Source organism: Crocuta crocuta, unplaced genomic scaffold, assembly GCF_008692635.1.
Source record: "Crocuta crocuta isolate KB4526 unplaced genomic scaffold, BGI_CrCroc_1.0 scaffold108, whole genome shotgun sequence".
NCBI classification, from domain to species: domain Eukaryota; kingdom Metazoa; phylum Chordata; class Mammalia; order Carnivora; family Hyaenidae; genus Crocuta; species Crocuta crocuta.
This window is the reverse complement of record NW_027532825.1, coordinates 2,961,775-2,983,481: the sequence shown is the minus strand read 5'-3', so window position 1 is coordinate 2,983,481 and position 21,707 is coordinate 2,961,775. Positions and strand designations below refer to the sequence as shown.

The following is a 21,707-nucleotide window of genomic DNA, read 5'->3' as shown; positions in this document are numbered from 1 at the left end:
GCACCAGAGGGGGTGTCAGAGAACACACGCAGGCCCACAAACCCTCCCAGGACAAGGCGGTGGGTGCCACGGGGACAGGGGGCGTCCTGCTCTGTGGAGGGAAGGCTGGTCTCGACAGAAGAGCCTGGGTGCAGAGATGTCCGGTCGCCTCCCAGGAGGACCGAGGTAGCAGCTAAGGAAGGGCCCCTGCGGTGCTCAGCCAGTCAGGGGAGAAGCCCCCGAGGGCCTATCTGAGTGGCCCCAAGGATGGCCCACGGGTGGCCCTGAGAGGGCTGGTGTCACCTCAGAGGACTGGAGGGGACGAGCAGCCTGGGGGAGGCGGGGCCTCACCGTTACAGCTGCCACCGTGCAGGGACGGCAGGGTTTACCTAGCGATGGGAGAGAACCGCTACAGGCTTGGGCGGGGGAAGCGAGACACCAGCCACCAGAGGTTCAATGGCCCCCCGCCACCCGCTGCAGCCCTTCCCGAGGCCGCCCTCATGGCACCTCCCCTGCACCGCGGGGCCTAGGGCTCCTAGTACTCAAGACCCCAAGAAGCTTCACCAGGGGAAGCAGAAGCTGATATTTGGGGAGCAACGTGCCCCCGACTCCCGGACCTGTCCTTGGGATGGGGTGGAGCCTGGGCTCAGCAGTCAGCCTGCCTGGGGGACTCCAGGCGGCCAGATGTGAGCACGGGGGCTGGTTCCAGTCCCACTGCTGGGCACCTGGGAAGATGCAGGAGACGGCGGAGGGGGGTCCTGAGCAGAACGCCTCGTGCACAGTGAGCGTGCAGGAAACAGCACTGCCGTGATGGTGACCAACATCACCACCGCCTCCCCAGGGGTGGGTGTGCGTGAGCACACATGTGCCCGTATGTGCATGTGTACACGTGTGTGCATGTGCAAGCATCTGTATTCACGTCCGTGTGCATACTATGTGTATGTGTGTGCACATCTGTATTCACGTTGGCGCACATACTATGTGTAGGTTTGTTCACATGTGTGCATGTTACATGTGTATGTGTGTGCGTGCATCTGTATTCATGTAGGTGTAGATGTGTGTGCATGTGCTTTGTGTGTGCATGTATTTGTGTGCATATTGTGTATGAGTGTGCATGTGTATGCACATGTTTGTGTGTGCATGTGTATGTGTACATGTATGCATGTGTGTGCGTCCCTGTACTGATGTAGGTGCGCTTGCATGTGTGTGTGTGCATGTGTATTTGTGCATCTCTGTGTTCATGTAGGTGTGTGCAGATGTGTATGTGTGTGTATGCATGTGGACATATGTATGTATATCTGTGCGTTCACATGGGGGTGTGCGTGTGCATGCGCTGAAATATATGTGAACATGTGCTCTCTCACACACATGTGTACAGAGGCAGGACAGTGCATGGGCACACACACTATCCTGGTGACTAGAAGCTCCTACAGACAGTATGGGCTCCCTCGGTACCCTGGAGGCCACCCCCGTGATGGGGTGCGGGTCACTAAGCCCCTGAGCCCATCGACACGCATTATCCATCATATTCTCTGCTTCTCCCTGATTCGCCAGCTACTCAAGGATGAACACATTGTAAGTACAGAGCAATGAGTAAATCTACTGGAAAACTGTTGGAAAATAAACCAATCCTCCCCCACCCCAAGGCAGGAGTTTGCTGTCTGATTCCCAAGTCTACAGCCCGATGCCATTGACGCCCAGCAGCCCCCAGGGCAGGGCAGGGGCGGGGCAGCCCTGATAGGGCGGGTCGGGCACCTTTATGCAGAAGCCATAGTCGGTGGGCGCACAGTACTGCTTCCTGCCAGCGATCAGGGAGAATATGCCGCTGTCCTCCAAGCCCGCCAACAGCTGCAGGTGTCTGGGCTCCTGGGAAAAGGGGGGTCAGAGTCACAGGGGAGAACGTCTCTGGCACAGCCAAGAGCAAACGTCCTCACGCGTTCGTCAACGTCTGTGCACACGCTCAGTGCATCTCCTTCCTTTTTGCCATCCACAGGGTGCGACCATTGTGTAAAGTAATCGCCAAGTTCAGACCAAAGTCACCCAGCCCTCACCATGAATCCCCTTCGCCCTGCTTGGGGCCCCACCAGCCCCTCCCCTCTCCTTCCCAGCAGGAAGGGAGCAGACTGCAGTTCCCTGGGGGTGCTCTCTGAGGGGCGCCCTCTGCTGTAGGCACGTCACCAGAACAGGGTAGGCAGGACTGTGTACGGGCACCGCGGGCAACCCAGCAAGGTGAGCCCCCAGCGCCCCAACTCTCTTTGGAGACCTGCACCTGGTTTTCTCCATCTCACCTCCTCTTCCCACTGGAAAATGTTCAGAAGTCCAACGCATTCCCCAAAATACCTACATTAGCGTGTATGAGACTGGTGGCAACCAGTCGGCCGTCTGTACGGCCAGCTTGGATGCTCACTTGCAAACTACAGAAATGGAGGCAGCACCTCGGGNAGCCACGAGGGGGGGCCGGGGTTGGCCAGCAGGGGCTGGGGGGTGGGGGGCAGCAATGACGCGTTGTCTGTGTTGTCGCCTGCCTTCTGGGAGAGAAGAGCCGGCCTGGAGCTCGGAGTTAGCCTCTCAAGTTATCACGAGCTCGGAGGACCCTCCGGCGCACCTTAAAGCGAAGCTGAGTCCACTCTCAACACTCCTGGCCTGGGGTGACGGAGGCGGGGGCGGCTTTAAAACTTGCCTTTGGGGGGCCCGGGAGGCCCAGTCTGTTAAGCGTCTGACACTCGATCTCGGCTCAGGTCATGATCTCATAGTTTGTGAGGTTGAGCCCTGCCCCAGGCCCTGTGCTGACAGTGTGAAGTCTGCTTGGGACTCTCTCTCTCTCTGCCCCTCGCTCGCACTCTCAAAAAAAACATTAAAAAAAAACAACCCAAAACCAACAACGAACTCACCTTTGACGCCCCCTTAGTGGAGCAGTAAAGGCCCGACCTCCGCAAACACACGTACAGCTTTCGCCACGACTTCTTCCCAAGCTCCTTCACGTGCAAAAACCCTTGGACTTCAGGACAGCTACTGCAGTTGAGAAAGTTCTGCGGAAGAGCAGTTTTAAAAGTCGGACAATGCGGCCACACGTTGGTGCAGGTGTGTCATACTGGCCTCGCTGACATCCCGACATCTGCTTAATTACATAAACACCCTTCTTGGGTCAGACCAACCATTTTCAAATGATAATTTTCCTTTCAAAAATCTTAAAACTCGGCCTGGCTTGCTGTGGGAGGAAACATAATTAGCATTTGAACACACACAAGCCAGCGGACCTTCCCAACACTGATGGAAACCATGAAGGCATGGATTTCCCAGAAGACGGGCCAGTCTGATCATCAGGGGACAGGAAGTGCCGGGAACAGTGTGGACCGAGCCCGTCTAGGGAAAAGCATGCTACCGCACGATCGCTCCAGGAACGCTTAGGTGACGCCACTGTCCCAGCTAGCCCCTCCCAAGAGCAGCGCATCCTTCTGTCTCGGGAAACAGAGGTCAAGAGCCCGGTCTGGGAGCGAAGTGGGGGCCGTGACCTCGGTGGGTCCTCCCCACTGGACTGGGAGAGGACACGGCTCCTCCCACAGGTGGGACAGGCCAGTGGACACCGCTGTAATGCCCCTCAAGAGATCCCCGTGCACCCCCACTGTGCACACCAGCCGCCTCAGACCACGCAGTGAGCCATCTCACCCTCACTGCGCACAAGGTCGGGTGACACTACATCGGCGGGCTCCGGAACGGACACCGGAGCCCTGGAGCCCCCACCTTTCGGGAGGTGAAAACAGACCTGGTGATCCAGCGAGCAGAAGAAGGGCAGGGGGCAGAATGTTGTAGAGACTAAATGTTAGTGGTGTCTTTGCTATTTGATGCCACCCGGAGAGTACTGACTGCCCTGAGTGGTTTATTCTCTCACTGAATATGCTATAAATGGACACATTTTGGGGGGCACTGCAGTAATACTAGTCCCTTTGAGTGGGACCAGCAGCCGGTGCGGGGGCCCCCGGGGCCTCCCTGCCCTGGGAAGGGGCTGCGGGAAGGCCAAGCTTTCCTGGAAACAGACTTTAGGAGGCCCAGGGGCCGTTAAGACAGGTACAAAAGCATGTATGATGTACAACATGTTAGCCTTTAAAGGATTTTATGGCAGCCCTGTCCTTTTTCACGGTGAAGTGGACTCAGTATGTAGAGATTCCCAAGGCGGTGGCCGGACCCAGGACCCGTGCCCCAGAGGAGCCCGGAGCCTCAAGGAGACCGCCAGCCTGGGACTTCTCCCTCCTGCCCGCCCTCCCATCCGGAGAAAGCTTATCCTGTTTACAAGCACTTGTTTCGCCTGCAAGGAGCCTGGCTGCACACACGCTTCCCAGGTCAACATTCATTTCTCATTACTCAGAATGCCAGCAGGGGCCGAGGCCAAAAGGGGTGAAGAACGCAGCCCCGTCAAGGCTCTCAGAGCCACCACGGCATAAGGACCTCCACCCACCCGCTCGGCCCAGTCTCTCCGTGCCCAGTACCTGCAAAAGCTGGCTGTGACTGCCGTTTGACTCCTGGCACCAAGTCACCATCTGCTCTGGGAAGAAATTCTAGGGAAATGGGAAAGCACACATAGTCAAGGTTAGCTGAAAAGTTGGGGGGAACCTTCCTCCCAGGTGTGCCAGTACTGCAAGCATGCCTATGGGCACGCGGGCGTCCGTCTGTATTTAAAGTGACGGTCTTTCGTGAAAAAAAAATTAAGAGAGAGGCACCCGGGTGGCTCAGTCGGTGGAGTGTCCCACTTCGGCTTAGGTCATGATCTTGCAGTTCGTGGTTCGAGCTCCCCGTCAGGCTCTGTGCTGACCACTCAGAGCCTGAAGCCTGCTTCGGATTCTGTGTCTCCCTCTCTCTGCCCTTGCCTCACTCATGCTATCGGTCTCAAAAATAAATAATACATTCCAAAAAAAAAAGAAAAGAAATAAAATTTAAAATTTTTAAAAACTAAAATAAAATAAGAAAAATGAATAATGAGGGGGGCCTGGGTGGCTTAGTCAGTTAAGCGTCTGACTTTCACTTAGGTCATGATCTTGCGGTTCGTGGGTTCGAGCCCCGCATCGGGCTCTGTGCTGACAGCTCAGAGCCTGGAGCCTGCTTTGGATTCTGTGTCTCCCTCTTTCTCTGACCCTCCCCTGCTCACGCTGTCTCTCTCTCTCCTAGAAATAAATAAAAATATTTAAAAAAAAAGAAAAATGAATAATGAAATGAAATAAAATGAAAGAAAATAAAATGAAGCAAAATGGAATTATAAAAATAAATAAAAAATGAAATAAAAAAAAGAAAAGAAAAGAGAAAAGAAAAGAAAAGAAAAGAAAAGAAAAGAAAAGAAAAGAAAAGAAAAGAAAAGAAAAGAAAAGAAAACACTGTCCTTATTCCCTTATCCCGCGATGGAAACGCCTGCTTCTACAGGTTGGACTGTTTCCTTAAACGGTGAGTTTGGGATTGGAGGATCCGTCATGTTAAATGTTGCCTCCCGCCTCCAGCACAGAGCAAGGCAAACGGCCGCCACGCCGCCAGGACTCAGTAAGCGTCATGAGACAGACCTCAAAACTAACAGACGTGAAAAAGTCTCTTTTGGTGCATTATGAAAAATCAGTTATCAAATTTCTAACTGTTAAGCAAAAAAAAAGCAGCTATGAGGTCCTTGGGTGACTCAGTCGGTTGAGCGTCCGACTTGGGCTCAGGTCATGATCTCACAGTTCACGGGCTCGAGCCCCTTGTCGGGCTCTGCGCTGGCAACTCGGAACCTGGAGCCTGTTTCATATTCTGTGTCTCCCTCTCTCTCTGACCCTCCCCTGCTCATGCTCTCTCTCTCAGAAATAAATAAAACATTTTTAAAAATTAAAAAAAAAAAAAAAAAAGGCAGCTAAACCACCTGAGCCAGAAGTGGACCGTAGGTCTTCTGCCCATGTCATGGCTGCTCGGCCTTGTGACGCGGGACAGGAGCCCATGCTGTGGCAGCCAGGGGTCTCCCGGAGCTGACACTTCACTGGACTAGTAGTGGCCCCCACATCCCCAACAACAGAAAGGAAAGGAAGATCGAGAAGACCAACCCAGTGTGCCTGGAAATGCCCGCTTCCACAAACCGCACAGTATTATTTGCTATCTGCAGAGCGTAATGAGGTTTTATTCTGCTGAGTGTTTAACCGATTTGTTCCTATCTAACCATGAGCTCTTGCTCTAACTGAAAAAGCCGCCCCTCATCTCTCTTGACCCAGAGGCTAACCCCCTTTCCCTCTGTTACCTAGAGGAAGGCACCAGTTACCTCCGGCCAGGACTCAGGCATGTAGTTAAAGCACCAGAGATGAGGTTTAGGGCAAGTATTGCTCCGTGAAATAGCAACTCAGGTTCCCATCTGCTACTGTATCAGCTTCTCCTATCAGTCCCCAGTATCCACCAGAAGATTTCAAGAGTCCCAAACCCCGAACCCAAAGAGAAAAGAGACTCACCGTAGGATTTTTGAAAAACTCGTATTTTGCGTAATTCTTCCTAAATAAAAACTTGCTCTCACTTGCCAGGGTGCTCTCCACCTGGACCACCAGCTCATGGTCTTCCAGGTACCTTTCTGCAGAGGAAAAACGTACATGTGAGACGAAATGGGTATAGCCTGCCGGCTGGCTGGACCATCATTTATGAAATCTCGCTAGCTTTCCGTTCCCCTTCCTGCACGGCGAACAAGCAAGTCCAGCACTAGATGAAATTTAAATCCCCCTTTGGAGTGCCCGTGCGGCTCAGTTGGTTATGCGTCCGACTTCGGCTCAGGTCATGAGCTCACGGTTCGTGGGTTCGAGCCCTGCAACGGGCTCTGTGCTGACGGCACAGGGCCCACTTTGGGTCTTCTGTCCGTCTCCCCCCTGCCCCACCCTTCCCCTGCTGGAGCGCTCCCTCTCTCTCAAAAATAAACATTAAAAAAAAATACTTAAATCTCTCTTTAATGCACTCCCAGATGCAAGCGAGTTCTTCTGACTGGCGTGCACACGTGCGCGCGCGCGCACACACACACACTTCACCTGACTTTGCAGTGTTATCAACCTGGAAAGGTACCTCCCTTGTGGACACTGTGATTCCACGTGGCACACAAAGAACTGCACGTGGCACCGTCCTCTTCTGATGGGTCACCCCAGCCCCCCACATGTCTCCTCAAAGACCGGAAACCAACCATGCAAATTAATGGAATATGTAACAGAGCAAATCCATGGCGGCCCTGACGCGTGAATCGATGCCAAAATGGCAGAGAACGAGATGCTACAGAATGGCACAATGGGGTATGTGGGTCCTCCGTGGCACCCTCCTCCTCTCCCCCAGCCAGAGTGGAGTCCCTAGAAAAGTCTCCCCTTGCGGGAAGGATGAAGCCTGGAGTCAGAGCGTTTCTGAGTCAGAACCATCTCAGAATGTGGAAGAACCCGTGTACACGTTCAAGGCCATGGCAGCCTCCACTACAATGTAACAAGTACAGGGTTCTTGGGCAAAAATGTATTTAAAGCCCGAATTTGCCAAGTCAAGGAATTTCCTCCCCACGACGGCCAGAAATTCCACCAGCAGAGAGCTACTAACGGGTCCCCTTGTTCCTGCTGCAGAGGGAGTTTGCGGGCGATAGGCGACCCCAAACTGTGCGCTACGTTTCCCGAGGACAGGAGAGCAGTTCCCGGCTCAAGCACGCAATCACAGCCAATATGCGTACTTTCCAAAAAGTGGATTGGCTCAGGTTGGCATCTACTCAAAAGCTGAAAGGGACGTGCCTCTCGGCGCTGGGTCACTGTGGGTGCCCCTGGAGGTGTGGGGGGCTCAGGCACCCACAGGTGACAACAAAGGTTTTCCTTTCCCAGCCTGCAGGGTGCCCGGTGCCCCGGACCACAGGGGCTCAGGAAGACTGTGTGTGACCCCTTCCCAGAAACCCAAGAGCCGTCCGGCCTCCATCGGCGGCTGGATGTCCACATGCACGTTTTCCCAGCTGTTAAAAAGCCACCACAACGTCAGTTCAAACCCCTTTACTCCAGCATCCACACCACCCCCCTACTCCACGTGAAAAATATTTAAAGACCAGGCAGCTCAAAAAGGCAGATCTTATTAGAGAAGTAAATGTGCCTTTAAGATGTGCCATGGATACACGACTCCTTAGCAGAAGCCTGACCACCACCCGCCCCGGATGGCGTCAGCACCCGCCTAACTGCCTGCTTCCGTACCCTCCGCGGAGGGCAGAGCTGCTCGGGGCTCTGCAGGGCTGTGAAGTCACCACAGAAAGCAACCCCGATGTCTGGACACAACTGATAAGATGCCTTCCTTCTCTGCACGTATTTTAGTGGGGAAAGGACATCACTGTGGTGCCTTTGAGATATAACGACAAAGAGACAGACATGGGAAAGATCGGCCCTCGGAGGCCCTCCTGAGCACGGACGGCTGAATGTGCCTGCGGATTCTCCTTCAATGCCTGTCCCCACGTCCAGATGTCAGCGTCACTGTTGCGGCCGATGCCTCCAAAGGGTGAGTGCCACGCCTTCCCTGACTGGCCAGGTTCAGGCACCCAGCCTTCAACAGCCCAAAGACAGAACTCGTGCTTTTCCCGGGAGGGCTTCAACCTGATTCGCACAACAAATCCCTGAAATTCGAGGGAGCAATCTTCTCCTGTGCGTGCATGCATGAGGTCCAGGCTCTCCCGGTCATGTCTGCCCTGATGCCTGCGGTCACTCAGGGGAGCCCCTCCCAGGGATGCGGTCTACCGGAAGTCACATTCTTTACAAACTTCTGGTTTTACAAACTTCTTTTCAAAAGTAGTTTGTGGCTCAGTCGGTTACGCCTCTGACTTCGGCTCAGGTCGTGACCTCAAGCCCCACGTCTGTCCCTCTGCCGTCACCATGGAGCCAGCTTCGGGTCCGCCATCCCCCTCTCTCTCTGCCTTTCCCCTGCTGTCTGTCTCTAAGAAACATTGACAAAAATGAATAAAAAATTAGTTTACTTGACATAGCCATAGGCCGGCTGTTAAATCTCCCCGCGTCCTCTGCGTGTGATGGCGTCCTGGCTACAGCGAGCCACTTCGACACCTGCAGCTCACGGGCTCAGGCAGACGGCATGGCAATGCCTTCCAAGATGACTGTCCGGCACCGGCCCCTCCAGCTGGCCTTGATGGCTGCTGAGTGGCATTGGTCAGGGACTGTGTTCGCAAGGCTAAGAGCTCTGCACAAAATGCCAAGGCCACAACTCGTCCAAGAGGTGGGACTTGTAGGGGAGGCCAAGACATGAAGGGTCCGCACGCAGGGAGAGGCTGGCTGGAGACACAAACAGGCTTCCCCGGAGGTCATCCATCACGAAGGGCTCTGCGCCCCACGGTGAGGGCCCTGCCCCAGCTTTTGAAGCCACCCTGAGTCTTAGTGACTTCAGGAACAGACTCGGGGCTTAGGAAAGGCATTGACCTGGCTGTGGTAACAGCGCAGCTGAGAGCGCAGCGGAATTCCCACCGGAGGTACGGAGGTACTGCCACAGTCACCGCACCTGCTTCCCTCCCCACCCGCCCCTGACGGGCATGGTGCCCCTCCCAATGCTGGGTGGCTGGCCCTGGCACGGGGACCACCCAGGGCCACAGCCACGCACAGGCATTTAGGAAACCACCTAGTCTGGGGGAGCCTGGTGGGCTCAGTTGGTTGAACTTCTGACTCTTGATTTCGGCTCAGGTCATGATCACACGGTTCGTGAGATCAAGCCCCGCAGTGGGCTCTGCGCTGATATCACAGAGCCTGCCTGGGATTCTCTCTCCCACTCGTTCCCTCTCTCAATATATAAATAAACATTTAAAAAAAGAAAAAGAAAACCACCTTTCCTTTTTTAAATTTTTTTTAACATTTATTTATTTTTGAGAGACAGAGACAGAGCACAAGCAGGGGAGGGGCAGAGAGAGAGGGAGACACAGAATCTGAAGCAGGCTCCAGGCTCCGAGCTGTCAGCATAGCCTGACACGTTGCTCGAACCCACGAGCTATGAGATCATGACTTGAGCCGAAGTCGGACTCTTAACTGACTGAGCCACCCAGGAGTCCCCAAAACCACCATTTCTAAATCATCACTTATCTGGCTGTAGAAGGAATTTAGTATTGCTAAGCATGTAATATTTTAGCTGCAAAGATCTATAGTAATTGTGCCTTGAAATCCTGAATTCGGAGGCTACACATAGGCTCAAAGGGCCACTGGAACTAGCTTACTTTTGCCTCGACTACTGGGGTAACCGTCTGCCTAATGCCAGCCTTACAGGTCCACAGGCGCGGTCTGCCTTTTTCCTGGACTGCCAGCCTTGTGCGTCTGCAGGCCCCCAGAGCACGTCCGATGCGTAACCCAAGAGACAGGGTCCTGTCGACGCCTGGGGTGTGGGGGTCGTGTGACTGTGTGCCAGGACCCAGGAGCACCCCCAGACGCCGTCCGTTACGGGTTCTGTACACAGTGCACCCATTCACGCCCACTCACGGGGCTTCCTCGCTGACACACCAAGCGCTCCTCCAACAGGCTCCCGTCCTCCAACAGGCTCCCGGGAGGTTTCGAACACCCCCTGTCGTCCCCTTCCCCACCAGGGGGCATCTGACCACGCCTGCTAGAGGGCGAAGTAAACAGGGATGCGATCTCTGCCTCCAAGGCAACTTCACAGATTTAAAAGAGAAACGGTAAGCTTGCATCACCATCAGGAGAATGCACGGAGAAGACTTGGGGGCGGGAATGCGGAGGCGCTCCATGGACAGAGGAAGGTCTCCACGGACGGGGTGGCTCTAAAAACTCCCGTGTCCTGCACAGACCCAGGCATTAGGAAAAGGTGTCCAGTGGCTGCTGACAGCGAAGGAGATGCTGACAGAAAGGACTCTGAGGAGGAGCCTGATAAGGACGCTTCCGGCATCTGCAATTAACCCCATCAGCTCCCCGCCGTCCAACAGGATCCAAGATTGGATCCACGTGTTCTGTGTCTTTTTTCCCCCCATCATGTCACTTTCTCCCTCCTTTTTTCCCCCACATTTTAAGAATGTTCATTTATTTACTTTTGAAAGAGAGAGAGAGGTAGAGAGTGAGCAGGGGAGGGGCAGAGAAGAAGAAGGGGAGAGGGGGAGAGAGAGAGAGGGAGAGGGAGGGAGAGGGAGAGGGAGGGAGAGCGAGAGAGAGNGGGCAGAGAAGAAGAAGGGGAGAGGGGGAGAGAGAGAGAGGGAGAGAGGGAGAGGGAGGGAGAGGGAGAGGGAGGGAGAGCGAGAGCGAGAGCGAGAGCGAGAGAGAGAGAGAGAGAGAGAGAGAGAGAGAGAGAGAGAGAGAGAATCCCAAGCAGGCTCCACTGAGAGCACAGAGTCCAGCATGGGGCTCGAACTCATGAACCACGGCGAGATTATCACCCAAGCTGAGATCAAGAGTTGGACGCTTAACCGACTGAGCCACCCAGGCGCCCCTGTTTTTCATTTTCATTTGATTTTATAATAAAGTATTACTCCCTTTAGAGTGTGTAAAGTCCATCTCTGAATAAGAAAAATAAGGAATAAAACATAAAAACATCATATCCCTGAGAACGCTGTGTGCTCTTTTTGGAGCTTCTCAGAATAAATTCTTCCCCAGGTGGCTGATCGTTTCCCAAGTTTCACTGTACATAAATTCTTTATCTCCAGTGTGATGTTCTAGAAATTAAGTGCTACCACAAAAAATTAGGAGTCAAAATTTCTCAAGGTCCGCGTACATTCAATTTTTATGTGTATCTGTCCCCATTTTATATGTGCTTTTAGTGTGCAAACATACTCATGTATTAGGGTAGCTGCAGAAGTCCTTTCTATAATTCCTTTTAACGTTTAAAAAAATATTTATTTTTGAGAGAGAGCAAGAGAGAGCACACACCAGAGAAAAAGAACCGGTGGGGGAGGGGCACACAGAGGGGGACAGAGGATCCGAAGCAGGTGAGCCCAACGTGGGGCTCGAACTCACGAACCACAAGATGATGACCTGAGCCAAACTTGGACACTTGAACAACTGAGTCACCCAGGCGCCCCGACGATTCCTTTCAAATTAAGAGCATTCAGACTTTGAAATGGGCTTTCAACGATATTCACGGTTGGGTCTGACTACACAGACGTGTTTTTAAATTCTGCATGTGCGTGTGTGTGCACATACCATACACGTATGTGCACGGCCGCCTGTGTTTGTGGACAGACACCCCGCAGGGTCCCAACTACTGGTTAGTTTCCGAGTCACTCGTGCATCTACAGATACTTCCGGAGGCCCTGGCAGACCCCTGTAGGATCTGTTCATGGATGTCTCACCTGAGGATGGTGTCACCGGCAGCTGCATTGAGTCACCAGTGAACACACCTGGTGGCAGCAGGCTGCCAGAGAGAGACGATGGAGAGGGTTTCAGCTGATGCCCAAAGTGCACTGAAGATCAGCAGAAACGGGAAAGAAATCAGCATCCTTATTGCTAACTGTGAGATGCACACTGCGCACCACGGTAGGGTGTACACAGCGGGGCCAAAACACAGTGACGGAAAACAACGCCCGCTCAAATTTACTCGACATCATCTAGGCTTAGATTGTGTCATGTCATTTCAGAGAACATTATTCATTTACAGGAACATTCCAGACTTAGAAGTTTAAATTTGATTTGTCAGAGGTGCCTCAGTCAGTTAAGTACCCAACTCTTGATATTGGCTCAGGTCCTGACCTCACGGTTTGCAGGCTTGAGTCCTGCGTCAGGCTCTACGCTGACAGTGCGGAACCTGTTTGTGACTCTGTGTGTGTGTCTCTCTCTGCCCCTCCCCTGCTTGCACTCCTCTTTCTGTCTCTCTCAAAATAAACTTTAAAAAATAAAATAAGTAAATTTGACTTATTAATCTTCCAGAAAGACTCACGGAAAATGTTTAGAACCACGGGAAGCACCTGAAAATCTATGTCGTTTTTCTCTCCTTCAATACATGGAACAGATGCAGTTGTTGACTTAGACAAAAATTCTGGCCTTAAATATGTGCCCATGATTTTGAAAAGCACCATCCTTTACCCAGTGAGAATTTAAACCAAAGTCTGAAAAGCTTCTTTATCTGCAATAGCCCACCTGAGCAAGGAAGTCCACAGAACCCAAAACCTCAGTAAGTTCTGTAAAGAGTACATATTTCGAAACACTCTGGAGCCAGAGCCATGTGCCTGCGCTCAGCCAAGGACACACTGTGAGCCGGCTCAGAGACACACTGTGACATTCCAGCTCGCCCGCTGCTCTGTGGTGTGCAGATTGCCCTAGATTCCCCTGGGTCTCCCCCGCCACCTGCAGGGGTCACCACCACGGCACCCCGCTCCAGGGAGGCGGCAGAAGTGCTCTCTGCACTGTGACGCCGGACGGTGCAGGAGGCGGGCTCCCCCGAAAGCCCCCCAGGCTGCCCTCCCCAGACCATAGGTGTGCAGCTAAATCACAGAGAGCCCCGTCTTGGTCTTGCTGGGTCCGAGCCCCTGGGGGCGACAGCCTGCAGCACCCCAGAGCAAGCTTCCGAAAGTACCAGACGGGGGAGGACTGGAGGGGGAGACGGTGACATGTCTGGAGAAACAGAAAGGCAGTGGAGTAGAGGACAGCAGGGGCGCTGGGGGGCGGAGGGACACAGCTGGCTGTGCCTGACCACACCGGGCACCCCAGGGTGCTCCCTACCTAGTCCCAGATGCGGGTGGTGCTCCACGAGCGTCCAGCTGTTGTCGTCCACGCAGTGGCTTCTGTAAACGAGCAGCTGGCACAGGTCTCTGGCCGTCATGTCTGCCGGGATCTCCACCACCCTGCTCGTCCCGTCTTCGCTGAAGACTTTAACGTCCTGCAACATACAAAGGGGATGCTTCCGGATGAACAGCCTGGCTCTTCAGGGAACAAAAATTGGACCCACGTAAAACAGAGCAGGTAAGAAGAGCAGTGTTCCAACACTTGCAGGGCTGTCCTTCTGGGCAGCAGGTGCGCCTGGAGGGCCACCTGCCAAATGTGCCCCCTGCCAACTGGGAGGGCCAGGGCGGGTACTCGCCCCTCCCCCCAACCTGGGAGGGCCATGGCAGGTACTCGCCCCTCCCCCCAACCTGGGAGGGCCATGGCAGGTATTCGCCCCTCTTCCCTACCTGGGAGGGCCAGGGCAGGTACTCGCCCCTCCCCCCAACCTGGGAGGGCCATGGCATGTAAGGTTACAACAGGAAGTCCTTAAAATGCCAGGACACCTCTGAGAAGACAGAACAGGCGGCCGAGCCAGAGCGTTTCTCAACCGCTGTGTTGGGAAGCGTCAGCACCCATTTCGAACACCGCTGGTGGTCGCGGGATCGGACATCCCACAGTTGAACCAACTGCAAACACGAACGCAGCAGCCCAATCCTAACTTTTCCCGTCTCCACCTGCTGTCCACCCCACCTATGTCACGTTCATAAGGCTCAAGAAGAGTTGACGGAAGTTACAGTGACTATGCTGCAATTCAAAATCCTAAAAAGAAGGGCACGCAGTCGGAACCCAGCACAACATTCTTGGGCCCCTTGCCCCTACAAAACTACACACCAGGCGCTGCTGAAGCCACTACAAATAAAGAGCTCCCAGGCACAGGGACAGTCCAGCATAAATTCCCAGATCGTAAGTATCCTCCATCCCTGAGGCAGCCCGGCAGGGATAGGGATGCAGCCTCTGGGGAACAGGTGATGCTTAGCAACACAATCTTACCTCAACAGCATGAAAAAAGCAGTCGGAGGAACAAGATGGCATTGTAAATTGAGCCTGTCTCCTGAAAGGGAGTTTGGTCCCCACGGTCCAGTCCCCGGCCGGCTGGGCCCCTTGGGGCCGTCCAGACGTGCAGGGGAGCTGGCGGACTGCCTCCGGGCAGCGAGCTCTTGGTGAAACCGCCTCTGCCTCCAGCTCCGTCCCCAAGCCACGCTGCTGGGCAGACCAATCAGGTCCCTCCCTGAGCCTGATGCAATCGATCGCCCCCCCAATGGGCTCCCCACTTCAGTGCGGGTGAGGAGGAGGTGAGGAGGGGGCAGGACGCTCAGGCTAATGAGCTCGAGGGAGCCCCGCTCCCGTGTTCCAACGACAGGGTATCAGGTAAGACAAGGACGCCCAGAGTCCGAGCGTGTGTTCCCTGAATCCGGTCCGTGAAAAAAATCTGCGTCCCCGCAACTAGAGGCACTTGCAACTTTGGAGCGGGAGCCCCTCCCCCCACCCCCACTGTCATCTGTGAATGTGAGCAGGTCCTGACAAAGTGGCTGCTGCTCTCTTGCTCCCTCTCTGTCCGTTTTCCCAAGTCCAAACTCTTCTGGAAAGAGAGGAGGCCTGCGTGGGGTCAGTCCCTGTTGCAACCGGGTGAACGCAGGAGCCTGAACAGGGACTGCGCGGTCCCCCAAGGACTTCCCCAGCCCTCCAGCAGCTCACTCACCAGGAGGGGAGGCAGGGTCAGCCAGGAGACGGGGCTCCCTGCGCGAAGGTCACCACCCCCACCTGCCACCTCCTGGCCACCCCAGAGACATCCCCGGGGGGAGCCAATCAGGACTGGGCGACAAGCTGGCAGGACACATGCATTTTTAAGGAAATCTGCTCATCTCGTTCCTGAGGTTCACATTTCACTCGACGCAAGTTATCCTGCCCCAAAACAAACGAGATATTCAAATACGGCTGACATGATGGAGCCCATGAGTAACACTTAATTTAAACAAAGAAAACATGGCTTTGCGTATGGTTCAAACTAAGAAAAACATCACACACATGAACATGAAAGAAAAACAATTTAGACAAATGGGTCCATACAACCCCTTATAAATAGGCTAACTGTATTGCCCCCCAAGTCCCCTGGACCAGGGCAGCAAGGGCCACAGCCAGGGTGCGGTGAACCCCTTTCCTCAGTGCCTGAGTTTCCCTGCATCCACATCAGCTTCTCTAGAAAATCCGAATTACACTCAAGTCTGTTTATCAATTTTCCTGGCCAAAAACAGGGATGGCCCTAGTTTTTTAATTTTTCAAGCCCAAATGCATTTTTCCTTTTTTTTTAACGTTCATTTATTTTTGAGGTGGGGGAGGGGCAGAGAGAGGGGGAGACCCAGACTCTGAAGCAGGCTCGAGGCCCCGAGCTGTCAGCACAGAGCCCGACATAGGGCTCGAACTCACAAACCACGAGATCATGACCTGAGCTGGCTTAACCGACCGAGCCTCCCCCAGGCACCCCCCCGAATGCAGTTTTCTTTAAATTCACTGGTCCCCTCTCTGCTGCTCTGTGGCCAGCCTTTCCCCCTCCCTCGAGATCTATATATAGACTCAGTATTAAAAGCTAAGATGCGCTCTGTCATAGGGCCAAGTCCATGGCTTTCAGGTCCCCAGAGAAGGCCTGGCTGGCGGACCTGCGAGGGGCAGGCCCGTGGCAGGGACAGACAAAGATGTGGTGGTCTGGAGACAGAATCTCGAATCGCAGGCTGCCCGGTCCGCCCGGACACGGCACACCGCAGCCGCCTCCCAAACACACCAAAGCCTGCGGACCACGGACAGAATGAACCCCCGGGACAGAAGAGCAAGGAAGCCACGGGACACAGCAGTAGCCTCAGCCAGGGCACGTGTCTGGACCTGGGAGGGAGAGCACTTTCGGTGAAGACCAAGGCACTGAGGAGACTGCTGTGCAATAGCCAGCCATCTAACACCCTGCCTTCTGGAACCGGCAGCGGGAGGGGCCTCTTGCACAGTGACAAGTGCTCTTCAGTCACCACCGGGCCATGCTGGGGCTCACTCTAGAGGCAAATCAGCCCTCAGGGCGCAGGCCTGGGTCAGGGCTGCCGGGAAGCAGCTCCCTCGATGGATTCAAGCGCCTCGCACAGGGCGCGATACAGAAAGTTCTCTGCAGCGAACAGACGGGCATCTGCTCCATCGAGGCTCACAGCTGGGCCGGGAGACTCCTCCCGTGGGCCCATGGCTTCCCGGGGCACAGCCTGTCCAGGGAGTACACGGATCCGGGCCGTGCCAGGACAGGGGCGAGCTTGGAGCCCAGCCCAGCAGTGCCCGCCTGGTTAGGCCGCTTCCTGGCTCTGAGAGCTCAGGCAGGTTATTTACCAGCTGAGGCTCCCGTTCCTCTCTGTGCCGTGGCCACTGCCCGGAGAGTAGATCACAAGGGGCAAAGCACCGTGCTCAGTAAAGTATGTGAAGGCATCACTTTCAACCTCCCTTGGCAAAGGCGGGGGAGGGGTGCTCTAGAACCAGAAGGGCTGCAATCTGGCTTCACTGCTAACTAGCTGTGGGAACCAACTGGCTGTGCACAGGGACACCCCCCCCCCCCCACTCTGGCCTCAGTCTCCTCATCTGGGAAGTGGGGATTCTCGAGTACCACTGACCTCATACTGCTTGCCTGGCTCAGCCCGCCCCCCCCTCCCCCCCACCTTGGAAAGGTCTCAGCCCCTGCACCTGCCTCTGGCCAGCCCCAGGGGGTGTGCTCATGCTGCAAACAGAGACAGGAATGAGGCAAGCTCCGTCTGAAGGCTGCAGACACCACAGAAGGGGGCCACCCGGACCCTGACTCCGGCCTGGGGCTCTGACAAAGGAAACCTCATGACCGCTAAGTCGCAGGAAAAGCCAAACTCTGAATCCTCCGTGTTCTCTTCTCTGCAGCAAAAGAGACTAAGCAGCTCACTGCTTTTAAAAATAAAACAGTAACATGAAAGAGGGCATAACGATATCACCAGCATGAGGTACCTTCTCTGCAGACGCAGCAGGGGCAGGAAAGCTTCTCCGGGCCACAGAGCCTTTGCCTGCTAGGCGCGCAGCCTGGGATCAAAGCCCCGAAGAGGCAATAGAATGTTCGGCTTTCCTGGAGCCTTGCTGTTGGCTTTTATATATTCCTTGCACAGAGCGAGAAGCCAACTAAACGGAAGGAGTCTGAGTGTATCATATCATCTCCATGGGCCCCGGGGCCCCAACAGATAGGCTGCGGGGGTCACCTCCAACTGAGTTCAGAAGGCCTCTTTGCTTTGGCCCAGAGCACCTTGGGATGCCACCGTGTGGGATGTCCTGGGAAGGTCAGCCTCCTTGGGATGCATGGGCCGAGCAGAGCAGGGGAATGGGGTGGGGGGCAAGCTCTGGCACAGAAACCAAGAGGGTAGAGAGAAAGGGGCTCTGAGCTCCCAAGCCACCTTCATCTTTGCTGTTTCCCTTCGAGCAACTGACTTCTCAGCTCAAAGCTCTTCCAGGTCCACTTTCAATGCGTTTTTCAAACTGAAGCTATAAGCTGATGTTTCCAGAAACTTCTGAAGTTTCTTGTAAATCCTGGGAGGTAAGCACTAATGGAGAACTCAAGTTCATAATTAGGAATGCAGAACGGCTTCCCTGGAGCATCAAGCACACAGAAACCACTGGAGTCGGGATCCAAACCCAGGGGACCCGCTCACTGTTTGCTTTTGCTTCTCTGTCCGCAAGACCTGTCCCAGAGCTGGAGACTCCCCCCTGCCTGGAAAGATCCGTGGCTTCCAAGGCGCTATGTGAAACGGTTTTTGATTCTAGTGTGCCCAGAGGCCCCCAAATTGGGCAGTGGTAGTAACTTCAGGGGAAATTAAATGCAGGTTAGACATGGGCAGAACCAGGGTTAGGCTAGATGATTTTCAGTGAAAAATAATGTAAATCTAACGATTTTTTCCAGTTCTGTTTTTTTTAATTTTTTTTAATGTTTATTTATTTTTTGAAAGACAGAGAGAGACAGAGGGTGAGCAGGGGAGGGGCAGAGAGAGGAGGAGACACAGAATCCGAAGCAGGCTCCAGGCTCCAAGCCAAGCCATCCGCACAGAGCCCGAGGCAGGGCTCAAACTCACAAACCATGAGATCATGACCTGAGGCAAAGTCGGACGCTGAACCGACTGAGCCACCTAGGTGCCCCTCCAGTTCTGTTCTAAATTTATGGTGCTATTTTGAAATATATAAGGTCTGATAACTGAAGCGGCTCTGGTAATATGACTCTGTTCTATTCATGGTAATAAAATCCTGTTCAATTACACGGAGTCAAACTTACTTTTAAAGAAATTTTCACTGGGGCACCTGGGGGGCTCAGTCGGTTAAGCATCCAGCTCCTCATTTCAGTTCAGGTCATGACCTCACGGTTCATGAGTTCAAGTCCCACATCAGGCTCTGTGCTGACAGTGTGAAGCCTGCTTGGGATTCTCTCCCTCTCTCCCTGCCCCTCTCTTGCTCACTCTCTTTCTCTCTCTCTCTCCCAAAATAAACTTTAAAAAAAAAAAAAAGGGAGAAAAAATTTGCATTAGAATCTGTTGACTTCAAAGTTTCAGTGAAAATATATTTTAAGTCCTTACCAATACTTTCTAAAGGAGTTAAGATTCTAAAAATAACTCACAAAACAGTTCTTCAAAGTCAACCACGAGTTCAGGGACCCTCAGCACCCCCTACCTGCCTCACTAGATGCCTGTCCCCAGCTTAGGGAGCCGGTGACACGATTCAAAGCACAGAGCAACCTACCCGCAGCCTTTAATGCCTGTTTCATACCAGACACGCCCATTTCAAAAAATCAGTTTTGATTTGCCCGTCTGTATTTTTTTTCTAGAATGATTATGTATAGCCTATTACTTTGACAAAAGCAGTATTTTTAAGGTGATTATTTAATCAAACATTGAAATCAAAGCTATTTTAAAAAAGAGTGGGGGTGCCTGGATGGCTCAGTCAGTTGAGCATCTGACTCTTGGTTTCGGCTCAGGTCATGATCTCACAGTCCGTGAGTTCAAGCCCCGCTTTGGGCTCTGTGCGGATGGCTGGGAGCCTGGAGCCTGCTTCAGATTCTGTGTCTCCTCTGTCTGCCCCCCCCCAACCTCCGTCTCAAAAATAAATATTAAAAACTGTTTTTTAATAAAAAAACAAGTTTTCATTGTAATGCCTGAAAATACACTTAAGGGCTAAAGGAAAAAAACTGACAGCCAGTGACCGTTCCCAGACCTGTGACGATTCTAGAGTATGCCCTTCCAGTAATCTTTTGCCCACGTACTTATAAATAGACACACTGACCACATTTAGGATCACAGGGCATAGTGTTTTGCAATCGAGCTTGTGTAGCTTCAGGTTACATCATCAGTGTCTCAGGCACTACAATTCTTTGATGTTTGAAGGCCTGTGAGGTGTTGTCCGTGGCCATAAGGAGCACGGTGTGGCTTGATGCTGCCCACAGGGGCGGTTTCTAGCCTTCATGCTCAACAACAGCGCAGCCTGGCACATCTTCGTACATGGTCTTAGCATATGTGCTTATTTTCTCTGGATAAACTGTCAGATGTCAACCTTTATTGAAATACATCTCTAATCACAGAAATACTTCCAACAAGGGAGAGGACGGACCACGTATTGAGTAGGATTCTATTCCCTAAAATTGAACTTGTAAGGGAACGGAAGGGGACCACGTGCTAATCCACTTAGTTGCCCTACTTCAGAAACGGTTAATAGTGGGGCACCTGGGTGGCTCAGTCGGTTGAGCGTCCAACTCTTGATCTGGGCTCAGGTCAGGATCTCACAGTTCCTCAAAGCGAGCCCCACATCAGGCTCTGTGCTGACAGTGCAGAGCCTGCTTCAGATCCTCTGACCTTCTCTCTCTGCCCCCTCCCTCCCTCTCAAAAATAAACATTAAAAACAAAACAGTTATACTTGATAACAGTAACCAGTTATCAAGCACATATCTCAGCTCCCAGGATATCCACGTCTGCCCCATCGCCCACTCCTCACTCCCCAAACTGTCTGGAAGCAATACTTAGGTAGAGAATTTCCAGCTCCACAGTGTGAGCACGGACTGTACAACCTGTCCGTCTTGGATTCAGACCCCACTCCTACTTACTGCATGAGCCACGCTACCCTGACCATCAACACCCTCTGCCAAAGCAGGGGGACCATCACACAGGCTTACACTGGGTGTCACACGGGGTGACGCATAAACCACCCCCCACCGGCATGATGTACAACACACGGCAATCCACCGGACTTGTCTTCTCCTTCTGGGGGCCACTGCGTGCCTGAAAGATCATGCCCCGTGTGAGCTCAGGACAGGCCCTTGCAGCGCCGACCCCGAACATGTTTGCACAGAAACAATCCATCCAGAACTTCTGCTCCAAAACCTTCCATCTCACGTGGAAGTCGTTGAAATTAGTAATTAGGATGTTGTTTCACAAAGAAAAAGAGGCGCAGGGGGAAGAAGGCAGTGACGGTGCCTGAGAAGGGCCCCCCACGCCCAGCCAGGTCCACCTGCTGTGGGGGGAGGGGTGACCCATAAGAGGCCTGGTGACTGGGTGGTCCCCGGCTCTGCTGCGGCTGCATGAAGGACGAGCCAGAGCCTGCAGTGTGGCCGGGACTGGGCCCCTCCTTCCAGAGCTGAGCGGGGCTGGGAGCCGCAAGCCCTGCCTGGAACGGCACTGTCTTTTAGGGACACCGGGACCGTACGTGTGCAGTGTGAATGCACTTCTGATCTGAATACCGAACTGGTTTTTGGGAGATGAAGGAATTAGGAGTGATTCCAGTTCTGGTAGAACAAAACAAAACAACCACTCAAGATCTATTACAGACCCAGAAGTACTGTAGAATATTTACAAATAAGTGATATTTTTACAAGAGATTCTTGTTCAAACAATTGATCAGGGGGAGGTCAGTAGGGCTTGGNGGGGGGCTTCGTCAGTTCAGCGTCCGACTCTTGATTTCGGCTCAGGTCACGATCTCATGGTTCGTGAGTTTGAGCCCGGTGTCAGCTCTGTGCACTGACCTGGAGGAGTCTGCTTAGGCTCTCTCTCTGCC

General features: G+C 53.5%; 1 protein-coding gene across 4 annotated transcripts in view; it reads right to left on the bottom strand.

The window, feature by feature from the left end:
- Nucleotides 1–21,707, bottom strand: part of GRB10 (growth factor receptor bound protein 10) — a 164,352-nt gene that overhangs the window by 19,698 nt on the left and 122,947 nt on the right. For all 4 annotated transcript variants that reach the window (XM_077781104.1, XM_077781105.1, XM_077781107.1 and 1 more), the window contains 5 exons: nucleotides 13,608–13,764; nucleotides 6,429–6,544; nucleotides 4,464–4,532; nucleotides 2,871–3,008; nucleotides 1,735–1,845 (listed from right to left, as the gene is read on the bottom strand). In XM_077781104.1, the coding sequence (XP_077637230.1) occupies nucleotides 1,735–1,845; nucleotides 2,871–3,008; nucleotides 4,464–4,532; nucleotides 6,429–6,544; nucleotides 13,608–13,764 (591 nt within the window). The remainder of the gene's footprint in view (nucleotides 1–1,734; nucleotides 1,846–2,870; nucleotides 3,009–4,463; nucleotides 4,533–6,428; nucleotides 6,545–13,607; nucleotides 13,765–21,707) is intronic.